We start from the raw sequence: 26325 nt of genomic DNA, 5'->3' as shown, positions 1-26325 counted from the left end.
AACTGCTTTAATAATTCCTGTTTTCCAGTCAGTTGGAATTACTCCAGTATAAGAATTTGATTAAATAAATTCATTAAGAAATTAATAGTTTCCTTGCCACCTTATTTCCATAGTTCTATAGATATTTCATCTTTGCCCTTAGCTTTTGAAAGTTTCATTTGATTTATTGCATTTATAATTTCTGCTGAAGTTATGGGTGATGCCTTTTCATATATCATCTTTTCTGTTATACTTTCCTCCTCCTGTTCTTTTTGAAACAATGTTTGATAGTAGTCCTTTCAAATTATTTTAATATTTTGTATTGACCCAGTTTCTAGATTGTTTTTATCTTTCATTGTTAATGGTTTATCTTTATAGATCTTAGTTAATTCTTTGATAATTTTGTATACTGTATTATTATCATTTCTTTTATTAGCACAATTTTCTTCACACAATTTTGCTTTTTCCTCCAACCAGTTATTTTTGGCAGATATGCACATTTTATCAATTTTGTGTTTAAGATTCTTATAATGTTGTTTATTTTCTTCTGTATTTTTTATATTTATTATATGCTTTGCTGCTCTTTTTTCTTCTGAAGTATTTAGAATTTCAGGGGTTATCCATTCATGATTAGTCAAGGGAAAAATACAGGAATGGATTGATGAAAATGAGATACTGTATGGGGGACAGCATGGCTTTGTAGAGGGTAGATCATGCCTCAGTAACTTGCTCAAATTTTATAACACAGTAACGGCTGAACTGGATAAGGGTAATGGGTTTACAGTGATACTGCTGGACCTGGCTAAGGCATTTGACAGGATACCACATGGAATTCTAATCCATAAACTGCAACATATGAGAATGGATATAGGGTTAGTGAGATGGATAGGTGGGTGGTTGATGGAGAGATATCAGAGAATAGTGTATTCAGGAGTAGAGTCCAAAAGGCAGCCTGTGACTAGTGGTGTGTGGCAGGGTTCTGTTCTTGGACCACTGCTGTTTAATTTGTTCATTAACGATATAGGGAAGGATCTAAGAGGAACAGTTCATTTGTTCACTGATGATGCAAAGTCGGGTAGGGTAATAGTGAATGCAGAAGATGTCAAAATCTTGCAGGACGACTTGGATAGATTGGAGTTCTGGGCTAAGGAGAATGGATGTCAATTTAATGTGACAAAATGTAAGGTTATGCATTTTGGGGTGAAAAGATTAGCAGCAGTATACCACATTGGGGGAACTGTACTCCAGGAGATTGATGAGGCCAGGTACTTGGGAGTGTTGGTGGATAGAGAGATGAAGTTTTGGGGGCACATGGCAAAAGTGGCTAAATCAGCTCATCAACTCATTTGGTTGTTGAAAAATACTTTGACGAGCAGAGACAAGCAAGTTATTGTACCTCTGTACTGAGCCTTGATAAGACCTCATCTCGACTACTGTGCCCAGATTTGGTCACCTCGGTTCCTTCTTGATGGGGAGGAGGTGGATAGGATCCAGAGGTGAGTGACTAAGATGATAGCAGGTCTATGGAATGAACTTTATGAGAACAGGTTGAAGATTTGTGGGTTGCAGAAATTGGTTGATAGGCAGAAAAGGGGAGATATGATTGAGACATTCAAATTGCTAAAGGGTTTCTATAGGATTAATTCAGAAGATATTTTTGAGAACAGGATTGGTGGTGGGAGAACTAGGGGACATCTATGGACGCTGGGCAAGAGTGGGGTTAGCAAGGGTGTTAGAAACTGGGTTTTTTACTTTTAGAGTGGTACAGAGCTTATAAGTATTTTACCAGACTACTAAAATCTTGGTATTTCTAGCGTGGCTCCCACTGATGAGACCTCAATAAAGGTCGAAACCGGTCTGGGTGGCCCCTTGCCTTTAATGCATAGCATCATGCATCTCCTCAAAGAGATGGGCTGTGCATTAAGGGTAAATATTAAGAATAGTGATCAGAGCTTATTCTACCTTTACCATGAGTTGTACTACTTTGAGGGTCAGCGAGACTCGCAATACGTGACTTGTTTGTCTGTTTGCTTACTTGGTAAATTGGAGTAAAACTAGGTTTAAAATAGCTTGGTATCTTTAACATTTATTATACCGAAGGTAAAATACTTTCTACATTTATATCTCATCCTGAGATTTTTATTTAATAAGGTTAAAACACCTTATGGTAACTTGTTCTGGTAAAATACTTATAAGCTCTGTATTACTAAAATCTTGGTATTTCTAACCTGGCTCCCACTGATGAGACCTCAATAAAGGTCGAAACTGGTCTGGGTAGTGGTCCCTTGCCTTTAATGCATAGCATCATACATCTCCTCAAAGAGATGGGCTGTGCATTAAGGGTAAATATTAAGAATAGTGATCAGAGCTTATTCTACTTTTACCATGCCTTGACTTGCAGTACTTTGAGGATCAGCTAGACTTCCAATATGTGCATGCACGAACTTGACTTGTTTGTCTGTTTGCTTACTTGGGAAATGGAGTAAAACCCGGTTTAAAATAACTTGGTATCTTTAACATTTATTATACCCAAGGTAAAATACTTTCTACATACATATATATATATAGACAACTAGTCTGATTACTAGTTGCTGGTTTTCCAATGGTAGCAATACCAAAAGTGCTCTAATGTTGCTGCTTGCTGCTATCTTGCTACGTGCAGTGGGTACAGATGGGTATTGGTGTGTGCATTTGCTTGCAGCTGATATAAATATAAATATGAAAGAGAACGTTTTCTAGGTCACTCAAAGAGCACTTGAGGATTTGCACAGATTTCTTCAGCTTCTTAATAACTATTTTTGCACTTTTATTTGGTGATGAGGTTGGAAAAAAAAATGGCTGTTTGTTAGTTTTAATTTTATGCAGTTAATAGTAGTCAGAAATTGATTTTTTTTGAGAAACATTAATTCCTTTGCAAGCAACTGAATAGGATGAATTGATATTGTTATGTTGAATTAGAGTTATAAGAACAGTACAATCTGAAGGATGATGGAAGTATGGTGGTGATGATGATTTATTGTTTTAATGGCACAAGGACAGCAAAGGTCATAGTGCACCATATCAAAGGTTACAGCAATACATAAGGTAAAAACAATCATAAACATCAATGCTTGCGGCAGGATTTGAACCTGTAACCTATTGGTTAGGGAGCGGGTATGCTCACCACCCACCAACTAGGCCAGCTGGAAACATGGTACATAGAGTATATTTGTGGGAGGTGTGTTTTCTCTATACTGTAAAAGTAAGAACTCTGATAGTGAGTGAGTGAGTGAGTGTGTGTGTGTGGAGGGGGGGGTATCCAGTCATTAATGCATTTCAAAATAGGTCAGTATTTACTTCTATTTTGTGAAGTCAAATCTCAGACCATGTCAAATATGTTTGGGTCCTGAGTCTAAATAGATAACACATATCTACAAAAGGTATCAAATGTCATTAACAGACTTCCCCTATTCTTAATAATTATAACTGCCAAAAACTAATGATACAGCTTCTCAAAAATGAGAGATACTTTGTTACTACATATAAAAAATATAGATCCAGTCCAACAATCAATGAAAGCTACTTGACTGATTGTTGGACTGATTATAAAGATGACTGAATTGGTTGAAAAGATGTTGGACTGAACTGATTGAAAAGATGCTTTCAAAAGGAACCCAATATACAGTGGCAACAACTTATATTTTTTTATATATATTTATCCCACACATGAGAAGTACAAGAACCTATAGCACATCAATGCCATTCTGAGCTGCAGATAACGGTTGAGAAAGAAGAAACCTATTGAAACCTATGACATTCTTCTTAAAGAGCTGTAAGTTGAAATTGTTGGGAAACATCATGGAGAAGGCTGTTCCAGAGGACAGACAGATGGAATAAATGAGGAAGAGGAGAAGCAGGTTTGATCAGTTTGCAGTTGTACTGTAAAAGAATGTTGGAAAGCTCTGCTCTTGTTTTTTTAATAAGCCTAACAGCAAGTGGAGAAATGATGTTTGCCAATTCACTGGAGCAGTAACCATGGAAGTGCATGTAGAAGAGACACACACAGCTGAAACACTGTGTCTGTGAGGGAAGGTTATCTATGAGCCGAATTGCTCTCCTCTGGACAGCATCAAGAATTTTCAAGGATGCTTTAGGTGCACCACACCAAATGTGTGAATTTGGAGTGGTGCACCTGACAGCATTCTAAGAATGGGCAGATTTGGGATTTGTATAGGGTTAGTAGCTGAGTGGGCATAAAATATCTTCTTGATCAAAAAATATTGTTTAGTTTCTTAGAAGCTGAGGAAGTTACTGATATGATGTGTTTGTACCAAGAGAGATCAGAGGTAAATGTCAGTCCAGGGAGAGTTAGTTCATCCTGTCTGGTGTTATGAGTTTTATTGAGGAAGGTGAGCTGAGATCCTTTTTTGTGAGAGGAAAAGGAAGGAATGCATTTTGGCAGTATTGAAGGTCACTAGGTTATCCTTGCCCTACTGAAGGATGCTATGAAGATCAGAAGGCACTGGTTGCAAGTGATCTTGATGTAAGGGATGTCTAGGAACTACATGGTTTGTCAAAAAAGAAGGTGAATGAAGACTGCTATTGTAGGCAAAGTTATGGATATGTATAAGAGAAAGAGAGTAGGTGAAAGAACGGAGCCCGAGGTATCCCTGCCATGGTGGTAAAGCACAAAGAGAGGGTGCTATCCACCATGTCATGAAGTGAATGACCAGAGAGGAAGCTGGCCATCCAGTTACAGAGGGTGTAAAACGAATGAAGGCAGTTTGTGAAGCAGACCTTGATGCCAAACACAATCGAAAGTCCTGGAAATGACAAGAGCAACAGTACACATTTCTCCAAACCCTTCCATGGCACACATTCACTCACCAGTGAATGTGTGCCATGGAAGGCACAAAGATGTCAGAAGTGGATCTGGATTGGTAGAATCCATACTTGTGGTTGCTGATTTACTGGAGAGATTCTAGGTAGTGAAGAAGTTGACCATCGATAACTTTCTACATTATTTTCATGAGGATTGAATTGATGCAAACTGGTTGGCAGGCTTTTGTACTCTCTTTTTTTGGAATGGGTTGGATACATGCTAGTTTCCAATTGATGGGATAGGTGACAGCTGAGAAAGAAGATTGAAGAGATGATAGAGGACAGGTGTTAATTCTGGAGCACAGCATTTGCATACAATAGGAGAGATGCCATCAAGATCAGACAACTTTGTAGTGTTCATGGATTAACATGAATTACTCCATGATATGCAGAACACTGTTAAAGGTATTAATGTCTCACAGATTGCTGATCTAAGCGAACCACAACAAAATATTGGAAGCAAATTATCATTGCCATCAAGTGTTGTCTGGTAAGTATTTATTACGTAAGTTACCAGTTAGGCATTGGCAAAAGAACGTTTCTATGAGCACCTCAGGTTATCAGTAATGTTTGTTAATTATATAATTATTTTACATTATATAAAATCAAACTCACATACCTGTTTGCTAAGCATAAAATTATGGGAACAATCAATGCACTTCTGGTAGCATGCATATGGAATAACAGGCTCAACTAAAGCTTCTAAAAATATCAAAAAAGCCTCTGCTACTGAATGTATGTTGCAATCTATGGGCACATATTAAGGAACAATTAAATAACACTGAATTCAAAAAAAAAAAAAATGCTGTTAAAATTCTTTTAAAATTATCTGGGCAAAATATGATAGCATTTTCTTATACATCATTTCACATAAAGATCTGACACCATATCAAGGATGTATTTTTGTGAACTATGTTTAACAGAGAAGTGCAGCCAAAAATTTTAAACTTAGAATTATGAGTGACAATTCCAAGAACAGTTATATGACATGACAAGTTATCATCATTTTCTGGTATATATCCTCAAGATATATAGACAAATGATAATATAACACAATGATAATATGATAGTCTAACACAATCAAGTTTCATGACTAGTTTCCAATTAACAACTTTCTCTCAAATTGACCTATTACTTGTCCAGTTCACAGATTTTTTTTTTCTTTTTTTTATCAGAGCTATAACAAATACAAACTTTAACAAGAAATTATATTATTACATTTTTAGAAAATTATGGCGACAACTACCATGTTTGAGTAAAACTTTAGTTTAATATATCAAGGTCATCTTCTGGAGCATATATACTATATACAGAGAAACAAGCAGCAATACAATCTACATTTTTTTCACCAGAGGTCAGACCAATAATTGTTGTAAAGGTTGGTCAGTAACTTTAATAAACCATGTAGATTGTGCAGCTTGTTTCTCTGTATATAGTATGTATGCTCCAGAAGATGACCTTGATATAAAGGTCGAAACATCGAATGTGGATTTTGGTTTAGATTAAACTAAAGTTTTACTCAAACACGGTAGTTTTCTCCATAATTTTCTAAAATGTATTTGGATCACCGTGTAAGCCTAAAAGAAAAAAATTATATTACTGATTTTATCCTTTACCCAAACATGCATTAAGTAACATCATGATAAGGAAAGTGTATAATAAGGCAGATAACGTTAACATCAAATTGTCCTAGTATCACATCATGCACAACATATTTCATGTTCAGAAGTGTATATTGCCATGTATTATGAGATGGATTACTGCTCAAATTGGCTCAGCCTTCATTGAGTTCTCACCACTGAGAGTTAGAGCTATGGGGATACCGAGAGCTAAATCAACAGTATAATTCATATTTGTCAAATACAACTAAGAAAATGGTATCACGACTGTGGAGAAATTGTGAGGAAATTCTAGGAACTGTTCTAGATATGACTTCTACCTGGTGGAAGTTTTTTCCCACTTGGTTAGGCGATAATAAATTTAGTTTAATCCTTTATCCAAGTGTAAGCAAACAAAGTTTGTGCCTGAAGTATCTTCAAGACTGAGGCAACTTGTGGTAAAGGTGGACCAAGCTCTCTCATCACTCCTTGTCTTAGTATCTCCCATAATGTGAAGCACATCTCCTTGCAGACATGTATAATGCTATGCATTAAGGGAAGGGGCAACAAACAGGTTTTGACCTTTATTGAGGTCTCATTAGTGGGAGCCAGACCTAGAGGTGGTGCTACCAAGGTAGAAGCAATGGGGAAGTCATCTTTACCTATACGAGTTGCCAAAAGGTGTCTCACCTTATTATTAAATTACTCTGGATTTAGAGAAAGATGTTGGAAGTTTTTTTCAACTTGGCTAGACTATAATAAATTTAGTTCAATCCTTTATCCAAGTGTAAGCAAACAAAGTTTTCGCCTGAAGTATCTTCAGGACTGAGGCAATTTGTGGTAAAGATGACTTCTCCATTGCTTTCACCTTGGTAGCACCACCTCAGGGTCTAGCTCCTACTGACAAGACCTCAATAAAGGTCGAAGCCGGTCTGGGTAGTGGCCCTTCGTTTAACGCATCCCTGGAAGTTATGAAAGGAAACTGTCAGCAAGAGGATGAGGAGTGGTTTCTATGCATGGAAGGTGGTTGAACCATGGAAAGCATTGCCTGATAGAGTGGTGAGAGCGAGAATGGTCAATGAGTTAAAGGAGTGGTATGATAGACTTTGTGTTTCCTAGGAGGAACCTCCCATGATGAGTCTTGATAGACTTTTGTTTCCTAGGAAGGACCTCCCATGATGAGTCTTTTGACTCAATAATAATACATGTCTGCAAGGAGATGTGCTTTGCATTATGGAAGATACTAAGAAAAGGAGTGATGAGAGCTTGGTCCACCTTTACCACGAGTTGCCTCAGTCCTGAAGATACTTCAGGCGCAAACTTTGTTTGCTCACACTTGGATAAAGGATTAAACTAAGTTTATTATATGACTTCTACCTACCACAGATTTAGCTCTCTCAGCTTCTCCATGGGTCTAGCTCCCATTGTGAGACCTCAACAAAGGGTCAAGCCAGTATGAGTAGTGATCCTTCCCATAACACATGGCAATATACACTACTGATAAGGAAATATGTTATGCATTATGGGATACTAGAACAACAAAAAGTCATCTGTCTCCATATACACTTAGCCTATTGTGACGTTACTGAACATACTCAAGCTTCAGTAAGGGATGAAAAACAAGAATATAATTTCTTGATTCTCCTCCTCATATATAGAAACAACTTCTACCATTGATTTCGTTTTAAGTATCTCCATGAGTCTACCTCTGACAGTAAGACCTCGATAAAGGATATAACTGATCAAGGTAGTGACTCTTTCCATTTGTTATGGGAAGTGTGCATGTACATGTGCCTAAAAAGGAAGTGTGCTATGCTTAATGGGATACTATTAATGGGATGACACTATGGCACTTTCATGTGAAGTTACCTACCTCCATATACCATCATTAATTTCTTGATGTGTATCCTCAAATCTCAAAGAGTACAGGCTATCATAACAGGGCTACATGATTAGGTTTACATTATTATTAATCTCCTATCAGCAATTTTCCTCCAAATTAGTTTATATAACCCTATATAAATAGAATGCTATCCGCATGCTGAAAAATAATAAGGCTCCAGGAGTGGACTGCATACCGGCAGAGCACCTGAAGAATGGTGGGGTCGTCCTGCTGGAGCAGCTGCACTGGCTCATCTTGATGATCTGGTGAGAAGAACGGCTGCCGGACGAGTGGAAGAAGTCGCTGATCGTCCCAGTATATAAGAAGATAAGGCTCGATGCGGCAACTATAGGGGCATATCACTGCTGTCGACTGGCTACAAAGTGCTGTCTAACATCATGCTAATGTGCATCACACTATATGCAGAAGAGTGCCTTGGTGACTACAGATGGGCTTCAGGAGAAACCGTTCTACAATAGACCAACTCATCATGCTGTGCCAAGTTTTTGAAAAGTGCTGGGAATATAACTGGGAAGTTCATAATATTTTCATAGACTTTTCAAAAGCCTATGACTCAATAATACGCCCAAAAATATGGCAGGGGTTAGAAGAGCTGGGAATTCCTTGAAAACTCCGAAAAATGGTGCAGGTGTGCGTAGCTGGTTCGAGAGCAACAGTGAAAGCAAAAGGTGATCGGACCCGTTTCAAGTACAGGCCGGTGTGAAGCAGGGTGATGGGCTTTCTCCGATTCTCTTCAATCTAGTGGTGGAAAAAGTAATTACAAACACACAGCAAGTGGCAGGTGGAGCCGACATGGGAGTGCAAGTTAGGATTCTTGGCTATGTGGACAACCTGAACGTCATGGCACATCAACGGGACGATGCAGTGGCATTGGTTACTGCTATTGAGGAAGCTGCAGAAGACGTTGGTCTGAAGATAAACGCCGAGAAGACAAAATACCTTTTTATGAGTCGCCATGCTGCTCAAGATCCAGAGGGAGCTGCACAGTTTGAGAGGATGAAGGTATTTAGGTACTTGGATTCTTTCGTGACTAAAGACAACAAAGTTGAGGCTGATGTCCAGAGTCGGGTAAATGCTGCGAATGTGGCCTATTAACAGGTGCATCCCCTTTTAAACTCGTGCTTGCTGTCTTGGACTACAAAGGTGAAACTATACAAGACTTTGATCAGGCCAGTTCTCCTATACGGTGCTGAAGCGTGGACTCTCACGGCGAGATGTCCAGAGTCGGGTAAATGCTGCGAATGTGGCCTATTATCAGGTGCATCCCCTTTTAAACTCGTGCTTGCTGTCTTGGACTACAAAGGTGAAACTATACCAGACTTTTATCAGGCCAGTTCTCCTATACGGTGCTGAAGCATGGACTCTCATGGCGAGAAAAGCCGATCACCTGAGAGTATTCAAGAACAAGATGCTACAACATATCTATGGAGAGGTCATGGCAGATGGAGTCTGGAGGAGGCGGTCCAATGCTGCCATACATGCTTTATAGAACTCAGCAGATGTCTTGATGGAGCTGTGAGCCCAGCGTCTTCAGTGGCTGGGGCACATGTACCACATGGGTCGCAAAAGGACTGTGATACAAGTGTGGGAGGCCCGACCCCGATCAGGGAGGCCACCAGGGATACCGAGAAGGAGATCGGCGGATCAGGAGAAGGAAGACCTGCAGGCTGTTGGGCTGGAGACCAGAACGTGGCGGACAATTGCAGAGGACCATGCACAGTGGCGACATGTGGTGCTTGAGGCCAAAAGCCCCCTGGGCTGATAGCACCTGGCTAATGTAATGTAATAAATAGAACATAAAAGAATAAGAGCCACAGCTAAAAGAGAAGTCAGAAAAACACATAGAGAATCATGGAACAAATTTGTTTCTAATTTAGAACATGATTTATATAAAATAAGACCCAATGTATATAAGAGTTTTAAATATTTAAGTATAGATACTAAAGAAAATGTAAAATTAAACAGCAAATTGAAATTAGAAAAATTTCTAAATTTCTATACAAAATTGTGGACAGATAAATATTTTAAAAAAGATAACTGGCAAACATTTAATGAATATGAAAAGGAAATAACTAAGAAGAATTAGAAATCTGCCTGAAAGAAACAAGAAATGGAAAATTAGCTGGCGAAGATAAGTTAGGTTCAGAATTATATAAATAAGCAGGAATAAGGTTCAAAGAAAGACTCCTACTGTTTTTAAATAAAATCTATTCAAAAAGTAACCCACCAACAGAATGGAAAAAAGCAATAGTCATCCCTGTCTTTAAAAAAAGGTAGTAGAGATGACCCTAAAAATTATACAGGTATCATCATCAAATTCCTGCCATGTACCCTCAAGGGGTGTACAGGATATGACAGTACTACATGAAAAAATTACATCGTTACTAACTTCCTATCTACAATTTTCCTCCAAATCAGTCTGTTACTTGTCAAGACTCCAACATTATCAGATCTTATATTTCTATCGTCTAAGGCACTTTGTACCGTATCAATCCATCTATATCTTGGTCTTCCTCTGGGTCGTTTTCCTGCCAACCTGGCAGAGAACACTTGTTTTGCTAATCTTTCCTCTCCCATTCTATTTAAGTGACCATACCATCTGAGATTAGCTCTGCTAACACATTCCTGGATGCTGACAATGTCAAGTTCTTTCCTAATATCCTCATTTTTAATATGATATTGCCATTGATGCCATCTGATCACGCCTCTAATCTTTCTCAGGACTCTCATATCTGCGGTCTCTAGTCTTTGGTCAAGTGTTTTACTTCTGACCCAGCTCTCAGATCCATAAGTTAAAATTGGTTTGAACACAGTCTTGTATACAGCTAATTTAGTGTTCCGACTAATTTCTTTCTTATTCCATATGAATTTATTCAATTGACTTCCCACGATACCAGCTTTGCTGATTCTGTTATCTATTTCTATATTTAGTTTACCATCTTCAGTAAAAATTGTGCCTAAGTAGCTGAAATGTTTTACTTGTTCCACAGGTTCTCCATTCACAACACAGTTGACATTTTCAATGATTCTGCCTATTTTCATTGTCTTTGTCTTTTTATTGCTGACCTTCATACCATATCTATTACAACAGCTATTCAATTTAGTCAGAGAATCTTGCAGACTTGTAGCGGATTTATTTAGAAGTATAACATCATCCGCATAAAGCAAAGAGCTGACATTAATATCTCCAATTTTGATATCAGGTTTAATACCACATTCCTTCATAATGTGATCCATATAGATAATGAATAACAGAGGGGATAATGTACATCCTTGTCTCACACCAGATTTAACATTAAACCATCTTCCTGTACTCCCTTCAATTCTAACTGCTGATTCACAACTCAAATAAAGACTAAGTATTGCTTGATATAATGCCCCATTGACACCATATAACTGCAGCGTATTGAATAGCTTCTCTCTTGGCACCTTGTCATATGCCTTTTCCAAATCGACAAAACTTAAATACAGATCTTTGTTATATTCCCATGCTTTCTCGACTATTTGTCATAAAGTGAAGATCTGATCCTGACAGCCTCTATTTGGCCTGAATCCAGCTTGTTCTTCACCAAGCTTTTCTTCCACAATTCTTCTCAACCGTTTCTCAAGTATACTTGCATAGATCTTGCCAGGAACACTCAGTAGGGAAATACCTCTGTAATTCTCACATTCAGTTTTATTTCCCTTTTTATATATGGGTACTATGAGAGCTCTACTCCAATCATCGGGAATTCGTCCCTCTGTCCAGGCTTTCTGAACTATGCAGTGCAGCCACTGTAAGACTCTTATACCACCATACTTCAGCATTTCTGGTCGAATATCATCTACTCCCGCTGCCTTTCCACATTTCAAGCCTTTGATGGCTTTTTCTACTTCAAGTATGGATATGTATTCCTGACTGCATGCCTGGTCAGTGTTTTTTATCACTGTGCTGTCATCACTGCTTGTTTCATTTAGCAGTTTTTCAAAGTAATTACTCCATACTTCAAGGATATCTTTTTCTCCTGTTTTCATTTCACCTGTATCATCTCTAATTCCTTTTACAGCACTCTTTCCTCCATTCCTAAGCTTCCTCAACAACCTCCAGAATATTTTGCCACCTTCTTGATATTTATTTTCTATATTCTTGCCAAAGTCCTCCCATGAGTTTTGTTTAGCTAGTTTTACACACTGTTTAGCTTTCTTACATTTGTCTCTGTATTCTGTAAGAGTAAAAGCTGACTTATTTGCCAGGAACTTTTGATATGCTTTCTTCTTTTCCTTCACTGCCTCTTTAACTTCCTGTGTCCACCAGGGAGTTCTGATTTTTTTATCTTTGCACACAACCTCACCACATGCCTCTCTGGCAGAATCAATCAATGTTTCCTTCAGAGTTTGCCACTGAATCTCCAAGGTTTGATTCCTGTTCTCAAACTCTTTCATTTTCTTTTCAGTAATATTTCTGTATTTTAGTCTACAGTTTACATCTGAGAGCTGCTCAACTTTTATTCGCTTTAAAACTTTCTTACATGTTATTCTTTTCAATATGAAATTCAATTTTATCCTGCTCAAAACTAAATAGTGATCACTTCCAATTTCAAATCCTCTGTACACTCTGGTGTCCTGCACCAGGGAGAAAACATCACTATCAACAATAACATAGTCAATGAGACTTTTCTTATTCCTAGCCTCTTCTCTCCATGTGAATTTGTGCACATTTTTATGTTGGAACATGGTGTTAGTAATAACCAGTCCATATCCTGAGCAGAAATCCAACAGATATTTGCCATTATTATTAGCTTTGCTCTTTTCTCCAAATTTTCCCAAAATATTTTTGTATGTCTCACAATCATTTCCTACTCTACTATTTAGATCCCAACAAGGACCAACTTTTCCTTTTTCATTGTGTCAGTTGCTTTTTCTAAAGCCTCAAAAAATTCCTCCACTTCTACCTTAGTAGAACCTTCTGTGGGACCATAGGCACAAATAAGTCTCATTGTCCAGTTCCCCATTCTCATATTTGCCCACATTACTCTACTTGAGACTGACTGCCATTCAAGAAGATTAGCCTCGTATTTTGTGTTGAATACTATGGCTACTCCTTCTTTTCCTTGATTGTTATTGCCTGAATATAACATTTTGTATTTATTGCTCAGAAAGATCTCACCAGTTTTTCTTTTTTGTTTCAGTCACCCATATTATGTCAATCTGGTACTTATCTAATTCCTCAGCTAGCTCCATTTCTTTGCCATTCAGGCTTCTTACGTTGATAGTACCGATCTTTAACTCTGGTGATGTTGAGTTGGGGTTTGTTTTCAGATTTGTTCCAGTAGCTGACTTTTCGCTGTTCGCCCTGGTTCCCTGGCGAAAACAACGGGGGCCTTGTTTAACCGGGCGACGCCCCAGCCGGCATGAAATTTTGTCATGTTGTACCATCATTTTTTATTTTGGTTTAACCAATAAGAATACAATTTGGTCGGCTAAATCCCAAATTGCCAGCCCAACCTCGTTCGTTCAGTATCAAAGTAGATACCCAACAGGGTGCACCACGAGAAGGTGAGGATTGGACATTAGGTCAGAAGCCCTGGTCGGTTCTCCGCATTCCTTTAAAGGCTATGTGGAGGTCTCCTCTCAGTTATACAGCTTTGACCCTTAAGCACCCCTTATACAGGTATAAGTATTCTAAAATCCTGTTATAAAATATATAGCAGAATTTTAAATAATAAACTAATAAAATATTCTGAAAACTTTATTTTAAAAATAAAAAATGAATTTAGAAAAGGACGATCATGTGCAGACCTAGCCTTTTGCCTAAAATTAATAACAGAGAAAAGAAGAGAATACAATTTAGAAACACATCATATTTATTGACTTTGAAAAAGCATTTGATAAAGTTAAAAGAAATATTCTATTTAATATATTAAAAGAAAGACAAATACCAAATAATATTCTAAAAGCTACCATAAGTATGTATGAAAATAATCAAATACAAATAAGATTTAATTATGAACTATCATATCCAAGAGAGATAAACTAAGGGGTCCGACAGGGATGTACCCTTTCAGCAACTCTTCTTAATATTTATCTAAATAAAATAATAATGAAATGGAATAAAAATTTCCATCAAGGCATTAAACTTTCTCCTCCTGTGAACTTAAACACTCCTTTTTGCTGATGACCAAATAATTACAAATTCTGAAGATAACTTACAGAAAGGTATTTTAAATTTAAATAAGATAGCCAAAGATTATGGAATGATAATATTAACAGAAAAATCAAAAACGATGGCCTTTAAAGGAACAAGAGCCAGTAACAACTAAAACAGCAATAGATAACAAGATTTTAGAACAGGTGAATTCATTTAACTACCTAGGATGTACGATTACATATGAAAATGAAAAAGACATAAACCTAAAAATTGTGAAATATTTAAAAATAACAGATGTAATTAACTCTATATTTAAACCTAACCTAGTACAAAAACAAACCAGACTAAAAGTATACAATATATTAGTCCTATCAGTACTATTGTATGGAAGTGAAATCTGGACAATAAAACAAAAAGATAAAGATTAATAACAGCTGAAATTAAGTTTATGAGAAAAACTGAAAATTATACTCTATTCAATCACAAAACAAATGAAGAAATTATGAAAGAATTAAACCAATAATCAGTAATAGAAAAAATAAAAAAATATAAACATAAATGGAGAACATGTTGAAATAACAAAAACAGGAAGTTTACCAAAGCAAGCCTTGGTAATTACAAACCATTAGGGAAAAGAAAACCAGAAAACCTCTTAAGAGATTCAATGATGACTTCTAAGGCTGGAACAGGCCACTCTAAGTCTAAATCTTTGACAAGCATGATGATGATGATGAACTCTATATACAAATAGTCTAATACAGCGTTTCTCAACCTTTCTAAGCACAAGGACCAGTAAAATGCCTAAAAGAATTCTACAAACCACCAAGTTACAGAGGTGTAGCTGGGGAGAGGGGACGAGGGGGGAAAAGATTCGCCCCGGGTGGCACTTTTTCTGGCGTTTAAGAAATCTTGCCATACTGTCTATAAAACAGCAACCGAGCAATGAAATAGACAAAATCGTCGATGACATTGTCATCGACGATTTTGTGAACAGAAAAGCAAGAAAAATTACATTTTAATTAAAAGAAACACACATATTAACGACAGTGAAAATTATTTACTTGTAAATATTTCATCCTTAGTATCTTAGGACATCATCAGTACAGTAGTTTAAACAATAACAGGAATAACGTGCAGTTAGGGCGCATGATTACAATAGAATCTCATTAAACGTGCGTAACGTGTTACAGAAGTAAAATACAAAAAACAAACTAATAATAATTATTTTACACATTTTTGTATGACAATTTCCCATACTTTAGAGATAGTAAGAACGTCGTTGCGGTTTAAATTTGGTTTGTGTAATAGGGCTTCAGAACTTTCTTTATATAAACGTTCATGTTTATATAAAGATCTATGTAAAAGTTTAGACTTTTCCCAATGGATCCTATGGCATGGATTTTCAATTCCATGTTGAGAGAGGCCAGATTTCTGAGGTTTAAAAAGATGAATGTGGTCTTGATGTTCCGAGATGCATTTCTGAACAGACCTGCCTGTCTGTCCAAAGTAAGACAATTTGCATGAAAGCTCATAAACGCCAGGCAACATCAAAGGTGAGAGTTTGTCCTTAGGAGAAGGTAACAAGTTGTAAATTTGGTTGATAGGTTTGTAAGTAGTGGCAAAATTGTATTTCTTCATAATTTTAGAAAGGCATTCGGAGATGCCTTTGGCATAAGGTATGGGAATCCTAAGGACTTCTTGTCTGGTTTGATGTGTGGGAAAGAGACCGATGATTTTTTGAGTTGTTTTAGGATTATATCCATTTAGGATGGCTGTATTTTTGATTACTTCTAATTCTTGGTTTAGAGATTCTTCAGAGGAGCAGAATTTGTGTGCTCTGGAAACTAGTGATTTAATAATGCCTGATTTCTGAGATGGAAGTTGAGCAGAAGAATTGTGAATGTAGGCTTGCGAAAGACAGACGTGGCAATGGTGGAACCGTCTTCTTTTCTTTGAATGTGTAAATCCAAAAAGGAGATACCCTGTGGAGATTCTTTTTCTAATGTAAAGTTGATGCAATGATGAAGAAGGTTAATTTTATCTAGAAACAGTTGTAATTCGTGTTCGGGATGATCCCAGACTGCAAATATGTCGTCGACATATCTTAACCAAATTTTTGGTTTGGTTCAAAAGTGAATATTTTTTCTTCAAGGTGTTCTAGAAACACATTTGCTAGGTTTAGTGATAAAGGAGATCCCATTGCTGTTCCTTCTTCTTGCTTGTAAATTTGATCTTTCTAGGTGAAGTAACCTGATGCAATAACAAACTTGAACAATTCAACTATATTAGACGGAAATTTTTGAGTTAGTAATTCTATTGTTTCTTTATGGGGAATGTTCGTGAAGAGGGAGACAATGTCGAAGCTGATTAACAAGTCAGTTTTTGACAGTTGAATGTCTTTCATTTTTGTGTGAAACGCTGTAGAATTTTTGATTGAAGAGACTGAGTGGCCTATGTGAGAACGGAGAAGGTTAGATAAGAATCTTGATAACTTGTAAGTTGGACTGCTAATACAGTCTACGACGGGTCTGAGTAGAACATTTTGTGAAGCTTAGGTAAGCCATAAATTCTAGGTCTGGCATGGTATGTCTTAAGTTTTTTTGATTGTTTCTTCATCTAAGGAGGAAGTTTCATTAAGTAGCTTATTTAATTTTCTGAGTTGACGTTTTATAGGATCATAATCATCATTAGATGAAGAAACAATCGAAAAACTTAATAAATACCATGCCAGACCACCTAGAATTTATGGCTTACCTAAGATACACAAAACTAATGTTCCACTCAGACCCATCGTAGACTATATTAACAGTCCAACTTACAAGTTATCAAGATTCTTATCTAACCTTCTCCATTCTCACATAGGCCACTCAGTCTCTTCAATCAAAAATTCTACAGAGTTTCACACAAAAATGAAAGACATTCAACTGTCAAAAACTGACTTGTTAATCAGCTTCGAAATTGTCTCCCTCTTCACAAACATTCCCCATAAAGAAACAATAGAATTACTAACTCAAAAATTTCCATCTGATATAGTTGAATTGTTCAAGTTTGTTATTGCATCAGGTTACTTCACCTGGAAAGGTCAAATTTACAAACAAGAAGAAGGAACAGCAATGGGATCTCCTTTATCACCAAACCTAGCAAACTTGTTTCTAGAACACCCTGAAGAAAAAATATTCACTTTTGAGCCCAAACCAAAAATTTGGTTAAGATATGTCGACAAAGTATTTGCAGTCTGGGATCATCCAAACATGAATTAGAACTACAATAATAAGCCAAAAGGCTATTTTACTGGCAACATAAGTTAAGTTAAAGGGAGATGGTATATCCCGTTTTATTTTATAGCCAGGTACGAAACTCGGATCGAAATCCATCAAATCCATAGAGTTTCATGCCGAAACAACTATCGGCGAGCCCAAGTGTAAGTAATCACTTGGGTAGTACAACACCAGGGCAACTCCAAGCAAAGGTGGAGCAAGCTCCATCACTAACATTAATATTCTCTCATAATGTAAAGCACAGCTCCTAAGAGATGTATATATACTGTTTTACATTATGAGAAGAGGTCACTACCCAGACCAGTTTCAACCTTTTTTGAGGTCTCATCAGCGAGTAGGAAGACCTGGAATATCAAGGTTTTTAAGTGAACAGAACTTACATATACCTCTCTCAACTCCACCTTTGCTTGGAGTTACCCTGGTGTTGTACTACCCAAGTGATTACTTAAACTTGGGCTCAACGATAGTTTTTTCAGCATGAAACTCTATGGATTTCGATCCGAGTTTCGTACGCGGCTATAAAATAAATAGGGATATACCATCTCCCTTTAACTTATGAATTAGAACCGTTTCTAGATAAAATTAACCTTCTTCATCATCGCATCAACTTTGCATTAGAAAAAGAATCTCCACAGGGGTATCTCCTTTTTGGATTTACACATTCAAAGAAAAGAAGACGGTTCCATCGCCACGTCTGTCTTTCACAAGCCTACATTCTCAGGTCGCTACATTCACATGCCTTCTGCTCATCATCCATCTCAGAAATCAGGCATTATTAAATCACTAGTTTCCAGAGCACACAAATACTGCTCCTCTGAAGAATCTCTAAACCAAGAATTAGAAGTAATCAAAAATACAGCCATCCTAAATGGATATAATCCTAAAACAACTCAAAAAATCATCAGTCACTTTCCCATACATCAAACCAGACAAGAAGAAGTCCATAGGATTCCCATACCTTATGTCAAAGGCATCTCCGAACGTCTTTCTGGTTATGAAGAAATACAATTTTGCCACTACTTACAAACCTATCAACCAAATTTACAACTTGTTACCTTCTCCTAAGGACAAACTCTCACCTTTGATGTTACCTGGCGTTTATGAGATTCCATGCTCATGTAAATTGTCTTACTTTGGAGACAGGTAGGTCTGTTAAGAAACGCATCTCGGAACATCAAGACCACATCGTCTTTTTAAACCTCAGAAATCTGGCCTCTCTCAACACAGAATTGAAAATCCATGCCATAGGATCCATTGGGAAAAATCTAAACTTTTACATAGATCTTTATATAAATATGAACGTTTATATAAAGAAAGTTCTGAAGCCCTACTACACAGACCAAATTTAAACAGCAACGACGTTCTTACTATCCCTAAAGTATGGGTCATTGTCATACAAAATTGTGTAAAATAATAATAATTATTATTATTTAAATTAAGGGGATATTAAATCCCACATAGTTTTAAAACCGAATAAGAAACTCAAAGATTGGAATCAGAGAGTTTCTTGCCGAATATATAGAAAACTATAAAGTATCGGCAACCACTGGAGTGAGCAAATGCAAGTGATCCTAGCACGTAGTGCAACACCGGAGGTCTCGCAGTAAAGTCAATAAATTCTGATCGCTATTCCTAGGTATTTTCCATAATGTAAAAACACATTTCCTAGGAAATGTATGCTGTTATTACATTATGGTTGGGAGGTCACTACCCAGACCGGTTTCAGCCTTTTTTGAGGCTTCATCAGTGAGTAGCTAGACCTAATACCGAAGTATATAGCGAAAAGAACTTATGTACTCTGCGATGCGAGTTTCCAAACAGGTGCAACCATTAAGTTACTCAAGTATAAAGAGCTAATAAGCTTCATTTCGGCAATGAAAACATTATTTAAATTAAGGGGATATTAAATCTCACATAGTTTTAAAACCGAATAAGAAACTCAAAGATTGGAAACTTATTCGATTTGAAAACTATGTGGGATTTAAATCCCCTTAATTTAAATAATGTTTTCATTGTCGAAATGAAGCTTATTAGCTCTTTATACTTGAATAATAATAATAATTATTATTATTTTTTTTTTACTTCTGTAACACGTTACGCACGTTCAATGAGATTCTATTGCAATCATGCGCCCTAACTGTATGTTGTTCCTATTATTGTTTAAACTACTGTACTGATGATGTCCTAAGATACTTTGGATGAAATATTTACAAGTAAATAATTTTCACTTTGGTTAATAAGTGTGTTTCTTTTAATTATGATCTCACCACAGGTTTCGTTATTTAAAAAAAAAAAACATTTTAGAATGTTGGAATTAAAGTTTAACTTCGAAAATAAACATAGTGTTTTAATTTCTTTCCCTATACGTCGTTTTGACTTTTTGTAATTTTTATAAAATCCTGTGTGGGGATTACCAACATTTCGGAAACACTGTGCCATTTATAAAATAATAAATCTAAAAGCATGTTTTGAATACATATGGAAACATAATTATTTAAATTGGAAGTAAACAGTTAAAAGCGTATCATCATTGAACAAAGTTTTAATATTTATTAAACAAATAAATAATATCATATAATTATATTACTACTTAATTTTAATGAGATGGTTGAGCTTCTCTGCCCTTGCAGAGTTGCTGGATATCTGGCTCAATATTGGCCAACTTCAGTCATCATCTTTGAATAAGACGATTTGAATAAGAATTTTGAATAAGAATTGTCTTTGTGTCACACACAAAGATGATTTCTGTATTTTGTTTTTAATTGAAGGAGCGATGAAAATCCTGTCTCACAAAGACAAGATGTAGAAAACTACATGACGATTTTCAATGCTTCTTCAGATAATTTGGGAAATTCACTTCTCACTGAAGGCGAGATCCAAAATCGATCCAAATCAAGCTCACGGGATTGCATTTTAAGTCCACTTTCACTTGAATGCTCAATTAAGTGTTCTTTTTTCGATAATGAAAGGTCGTTCTCGTGACTGCGAGTCTGAAATAGATCGCGGACCCACAGAAATTTCTTATAAAAGTTATTCGGAAAATATGTTTCAAACTTCCATCTCAGAGAGTTGTGGTAACAAACATTTTCCAGAAACTCAGAATCAACAAAAATATCATTTTCCACTAGAAAGGATTACAATGTTGGAAAAGGTGCAAATTGTCTATCTTTTACATAATTAATCCATAAAACCATTTTTTTCCTCGAATGCTTTTATTTTGTCATAGGCATCAAGAACAGTTAAAGAATTTCCCTGAAAGGAGAGATTTAGTTCATTTAATTTCGAAAAAATGTCTGAAAGATAGGATAGTGTTGATAACCATGCTTCGTCAACAAGGAGTGATGCAAAATCAAAATTACGTTCATTTACAAATAATAAAACTTCGTGCCTTAATTGAAATAACCTTGTCCTTGTTAGTACTTTGCCCCTGGAAAGCAAGCAAATTTCAGAATGAAGCAAAAGCTGTATATATTCACTGCCCATTTCATCACAGAGTACTAAAAATAACATGTTATTTAATGGTCCAACTTTAATAAAATTAACTAGTTTTACAACGTGTTATAGCACAGTTTTAAATTCTTGTGGCATTTCTTGAGAGGCTAATGCTTTCCTATGTATGAAGCAGCATACACAATTCCTATCTGGAGCTACTTCCTTGACCATAGAAACAACCCCACCATGCCTGCCTATAAGGGTGTGAGCTCCATCCGAACAGAAGCCTATACATTTTTTCCTACTGGATCCCTTTGTTTATTATGTAATTATTGAGAGTGTGAAATACATCTTCTCCAGTTGTTCGGAATGGCAAAGTTCTACAAAACAGAATATCATAATGAATGTTGTTATCATGCGCATATCTTATCAGGGCCGGTCCGAGAGTATCTGATGCCCGTAGGCAAAGAAAATTTAAGCGTCCCTATACATTGTCTCTCTATATATATTTTGTCATATTCACACAAGCACACGTACACCTACACATGTGGATATTTATAAAAATAATAAAGAAAGAAATAGAGAAAGGCGAAAATAATGTAGGATCATCAGCGAGCACTAGGACAGCTCGACTTATTTCAGTTTTTCATTATTAATCAAGGTGTTACTAATTTTTTTCAAAGGTTGTAATTTTCCCCAGAACTATGTAGCAAAATCAGGTGCCCCTAAGTCTTACCGTCCCTAGGCGATTGCCTAGGGATGCTAAGATATTACTAATAATACAAATGTACATCATTTGTAATATCAGTAGTCTCGTCTATTTGTAACGCATAATGAGAGCTCTTCTTAACCCTTTCGATTAATTGAGATTTTACGTCACCTGCCATATCATTAGTTCTGCGACTGATAGTGTCATTTGAAAGAGGACTCAAATCAGCATCTTTTAGTAACTTGTTGCCAAACATAGTTTTTACCACATCTTTTTATACTGGAAGTAGCATAATAATAATTATCATATGATGATACACGGCTGTGAGTCCCCTTTTACGGGGAGGTACGGCACCATCTCAGTCCCCCCATATTTTATCCGGGCTCGGAACTGGCATAGCTGATGAATCAGACCTATGGCTGGGTCAGTATTCCGTGTGCGTTCACGAGACCGGTTTGCCTGCTTGCAGGATGAAAAACCCCAGATAAACCGGTGGAAAACACCTGCTGTCCACGCCCAAGACCGGCTAACTTGGCTATGGCTGAGGAAGATCCTTAATCTCCTCACGTCATCGTGAGGAGTAGCAAGTAGCAATTTGCTACTGAAAGTAACAAATTTTCCCCAAAAGAATGAGGTTTCCCTGTTTTCGCTATGTGCAAACTTAAGAGATGGGATGCTTCCAGTGCCTTGCTATTAATGGAAACCATGGCCAAAACGATATCTTTCCTATGATTTAATGTCCCTAAGTGTCACTGAAAAAATTCAATTGCCTTATTTTTCACATCACAATATTTAGTTTCTAAATGTCGTCAGAGTTTCGCAGGTTTCATTCACTCGTTCGACAGCACTTCATAACACAAAACACATTAAGGTTTCTGTTCACTTTCATCTCCACACCAAGTAAACCCCAATTTCAAATATGAACTGTTATTATGTCCCACTGTATTTTTTTCTTTGAACTGCTTGTTTCTTCTACTTTAATAGTATCAAAATTACTCGCCGTAACAACATTAGTATCACACTTAGGGTTGGCATCACCTGTTTCATTTGCTCTTCTTTTCAAAGTCCTGGTTCTAAGCCACATTTCCTTTATTAAAAGAACATTTCCGAAAAATATATAAATATATAAATACTGTTGTTAACTCACGACACACTTTGCCCAAGTATCACTTAGCACTCTTCTGAAGATGTACTGAACCTTGGTTGAAGGAGGGAAACCTTCAATAATAAAAATCAATAAACAACAAGCAATTGGTTGAAATGTAGATGGCACATGTTCACTTCAAATCTGACAAAACAGCAAGGGAAGCCAGAAGCAATAAAACTATATCGTTGTTCACTTTATTGCTTCTACCTTTGAATATTCTGATGCTATTTGATGGTTTTTTAAGTCTCCATTTGATTTCAATTTTTTTACTTACTTATTCAAATTTTAATTTTTGTTTGGATAATTAAAAAATCTATATTTATTTAATTATATTAAGTCTGCCAGCAGACCACCTGTCCCATCGTCGCGAACCACAGGTTGAGAAACACTGGGCTAATATAAAGTTACTTCACATGCTCATGCTTGGGTAAAGGATAAAAAATATAATTCCTTATTAATTATAATTGACTAAAATAAATCTTAGACAAATTTCTTATATTTAAATATTTAAACTGTGCTAATGCATCAACTGTCTATATCTCAGTCTATATGAGTTTCTCAAACACTTTTCCTACGATGGAACACTTCACAATTCCTGAAATTTTAATGGAACACCTTGGTTAGAGTCGAGTATCATCAGTCTCGTATTTAATGTAAAGCTAAGCACACACTATTACTACAGCAGGCTGTATTGCATCACAAAAATGCAACAGAATACACTACAGGCATGTCAGGCCGCAGCGCATCGCATTGCTTGTGACTACACGTTTCTTAGGAAAGATACTTTCATATTTCACTCGCGCTCATAGGTGTCGACAACTGCGGGCAGCTATCAGCCAGCAGCTGAGTCAAGGCCAGCGCAAGCTGGCCTTAATAGCACAATCCACATGCAAAGTGAGGAGCGCCTGATTTTCAAACATGTTTGAACTTGTCGGAGCATTTAAAACCATTCCAGGCTCACTTTCTGCAGAACAGTGGTGTTACGCAGAACATAGTTCGGGAAACGCTGCTCTCTATATGATTCTTTTTTCCCTACCATCTTTCTTTCAAAGACTTCTTTTGCTATCTTTCTAGTGAACATATAGATTTTTCATATTTAAGTTCTTTTCTGATCAATCTCAATTTTTAATATATGGTCTTACCACACATGCAATCTGTTCATTCCTCTGTTGATTTTCTGCACTGTCATGTCTGTGTTCTTAATTCTTTGATTATTTGTTTTCTTTCTAAAAAACAGTTAATCAAAAGTTTACAATCTTCTTTAGATGGGATGAATGAACATATTATAGTATCCTGTACATACCTTAAGGATATATATATATATATACAGTCATATCCCGACTTATGCGAATCCGGAGTTACGCGGTTTCTTATATGTACATATTCCCATCCCGCTTCACGACTAGTTGTATCTTTCAGACGACAGCCGCATTCCCCAGTGTCGCACATGTTGTGAACAAGCACTGACGTGTTTTGCGCGGTCTCCATTCATACACGATTTTTATAGTCTACAAACCTTGCAATTGTTTAATGTTATGTTCTTGATAAAAACTTTATCACATAAAAAATAATAATGCCATCCAAAAGAAGCAAGTCCGGTTCTTCTACTGCTAGCAAGAAAAGAAAAACATTGACTTTGGAAACAAAACTCAACATTGTTAAAGATTTTAAAGGCGGGATGAAAATTTGTGAGCTAGCAAAGAAGTTCGATCTACAGGAATCAACAGTAAGAACAATCATAAAAGAAAGATTTACAGATTTTGGGGGACATGGATTCTAACAAGGAACGAATTGTAGCCACAAGGCAAGGAATAAAAAAATCATTAGCTTGCTATGAAGAAATTTTGCATGACAAGAAAAAGACATTATGCCATCAGACAAATCTATTAGATTTTATGAAACCATCGACATCAAAATAACTTTCTTTTTTTAATGTACGAAAAACTACAATTATGATTATATTTCTTAAAAAATATAGGTGTTTTTGTAAACCTTTGGTCCCAATCGTATGTTTCTATATATAAATTACATGCAAAATTATACCCTGAGTTATGCGAATTCGACTTACGCATTTTTTGTTGGTCCCACCTACCGCATAACTTCGGGGTTTTACTGTGTATATATATATATATCTTCATCATCAGCCATTGTCAATTCATTGCAAGATTGCAGGATGAAGGCTTTTCCAAGATTACTCCAAAGTTGTTTGTTACTTCTGCAAATTTGATATCATCAATCCATCATGATTTGGGTCATCGTCTTGGTCATTTTTCCTCTCACAGAATCCAATCCAGTACCTCTTTTTGTTCATTGTTGATTTTCTATGATGTCAGAGAGTCTGGTTTGATTTCTTATCCATGTATGTATTCCTTTTGCAATCCAGTCTTGTGATACTAAGCATACTTATATATATATATATATCAGAGGTATAGCGTACCCATTTAGGTTGAGTGTGCTTGCTTGTATATAGTTTATTCAACCCTTACAAAATTCATGAGTCGGAATGTATGATTGCATCGTTATTGATGTATGAAAGTTTTAAGAGTGCATAGCACATCAGTGCTCATCTCAATGCAATGCAACTAATTTTAGGATAACTCTGAATACTTTAATTTATCGATTAATATAATTTTAAATATGAAAGCATAAAGGTCAAAAACAATAGCTATGCTTCACGCGTGCCGTTTATGTGAGACACACAAAGGGTTTATACTTTGTGGTGAGATTAGATTATCATTGGCAAATACTCAAGTGAGAAATGGATAATTTGAATTTTGATGCAATTTTTAAATACAGCCATTATAATACACACAGAAATAGGAAAAAGTAATCACTAGGGAAATTATTTTTGCAGGTTGAACCATAGAATGGCTGAAATAACTTGTTTTGCGAAAGCTCTGGCAGAAAACGAGACATTCAGTAGCTCATCAACAGTTTCCCAAAGGATACAATACTATGGCACTTTGATGAAATCTGGGCAAAAAGTTCTAAATTATTTATAGAAAATTATATATTAAAAACTTGTCTATATTGGTGTCCTAAACATGTCAGTTCACATCACACATGCAAAACAAAACAGCAACCCATGATAACATTCAATTGGAGTGGTTGACACAATAACCAATTAGTCACTGATTTCTGAGTGCTATTGGCTCAGAGCACACCCTGCCTCGCCTTCTGGGTGGGTTAAAAACCAATGGAATGCTAAGAATTTGACCTGCTGTGCCATCTGTATGTCTGTTCAAAGGTGTCCATATCTGTGACCGCATACCAGGGCAATTAACACAAATGT

The 26325-nt window shown here is 36.4% G+C and overlaps 1 protein-coding gene across 1 annotated transcript in view; it reads right to left on the bottom strand.

Annotated features, from left to right (window-relative positions):
* The window catches only part of Ocrl (Oculocerebrorenal syndrome of Lowe), a 537079-nt gene that overhangs the window by 43119 nt on the left and 467635 nt on the right, over positions 1-26325 (bottom strand). Inside the window, exon 24 of the mRNA XM_090396332.1 lies at positions 5459-5586. Coding sequence (XP_090252458.1) covers positions 5459-5586 — 128 coding nt within the window. The remainder of the gene's footprint in view (positions 1-5458; positions 5587-26325) is intronic.

This window comes from Typopeltis vanoorti, chromosome 8 (assembly GCF_054136105.1).
Source record: "Typopeltis vanoorti isolate ZY-2024b chromosome 8, IOZ_Tvanoo_1.0, whole genome shotgun sequence".
Taxonomy (NCBI): Eukaryota; Metazoa; Arthropoda; class Arachnida; order Uropygi; family Thelyphonidae; genus Typopeltis; species Typopeltis vanoorti.
This window is presented reverse-complemented; position numbering and strand designations above follow the sequence as displayed.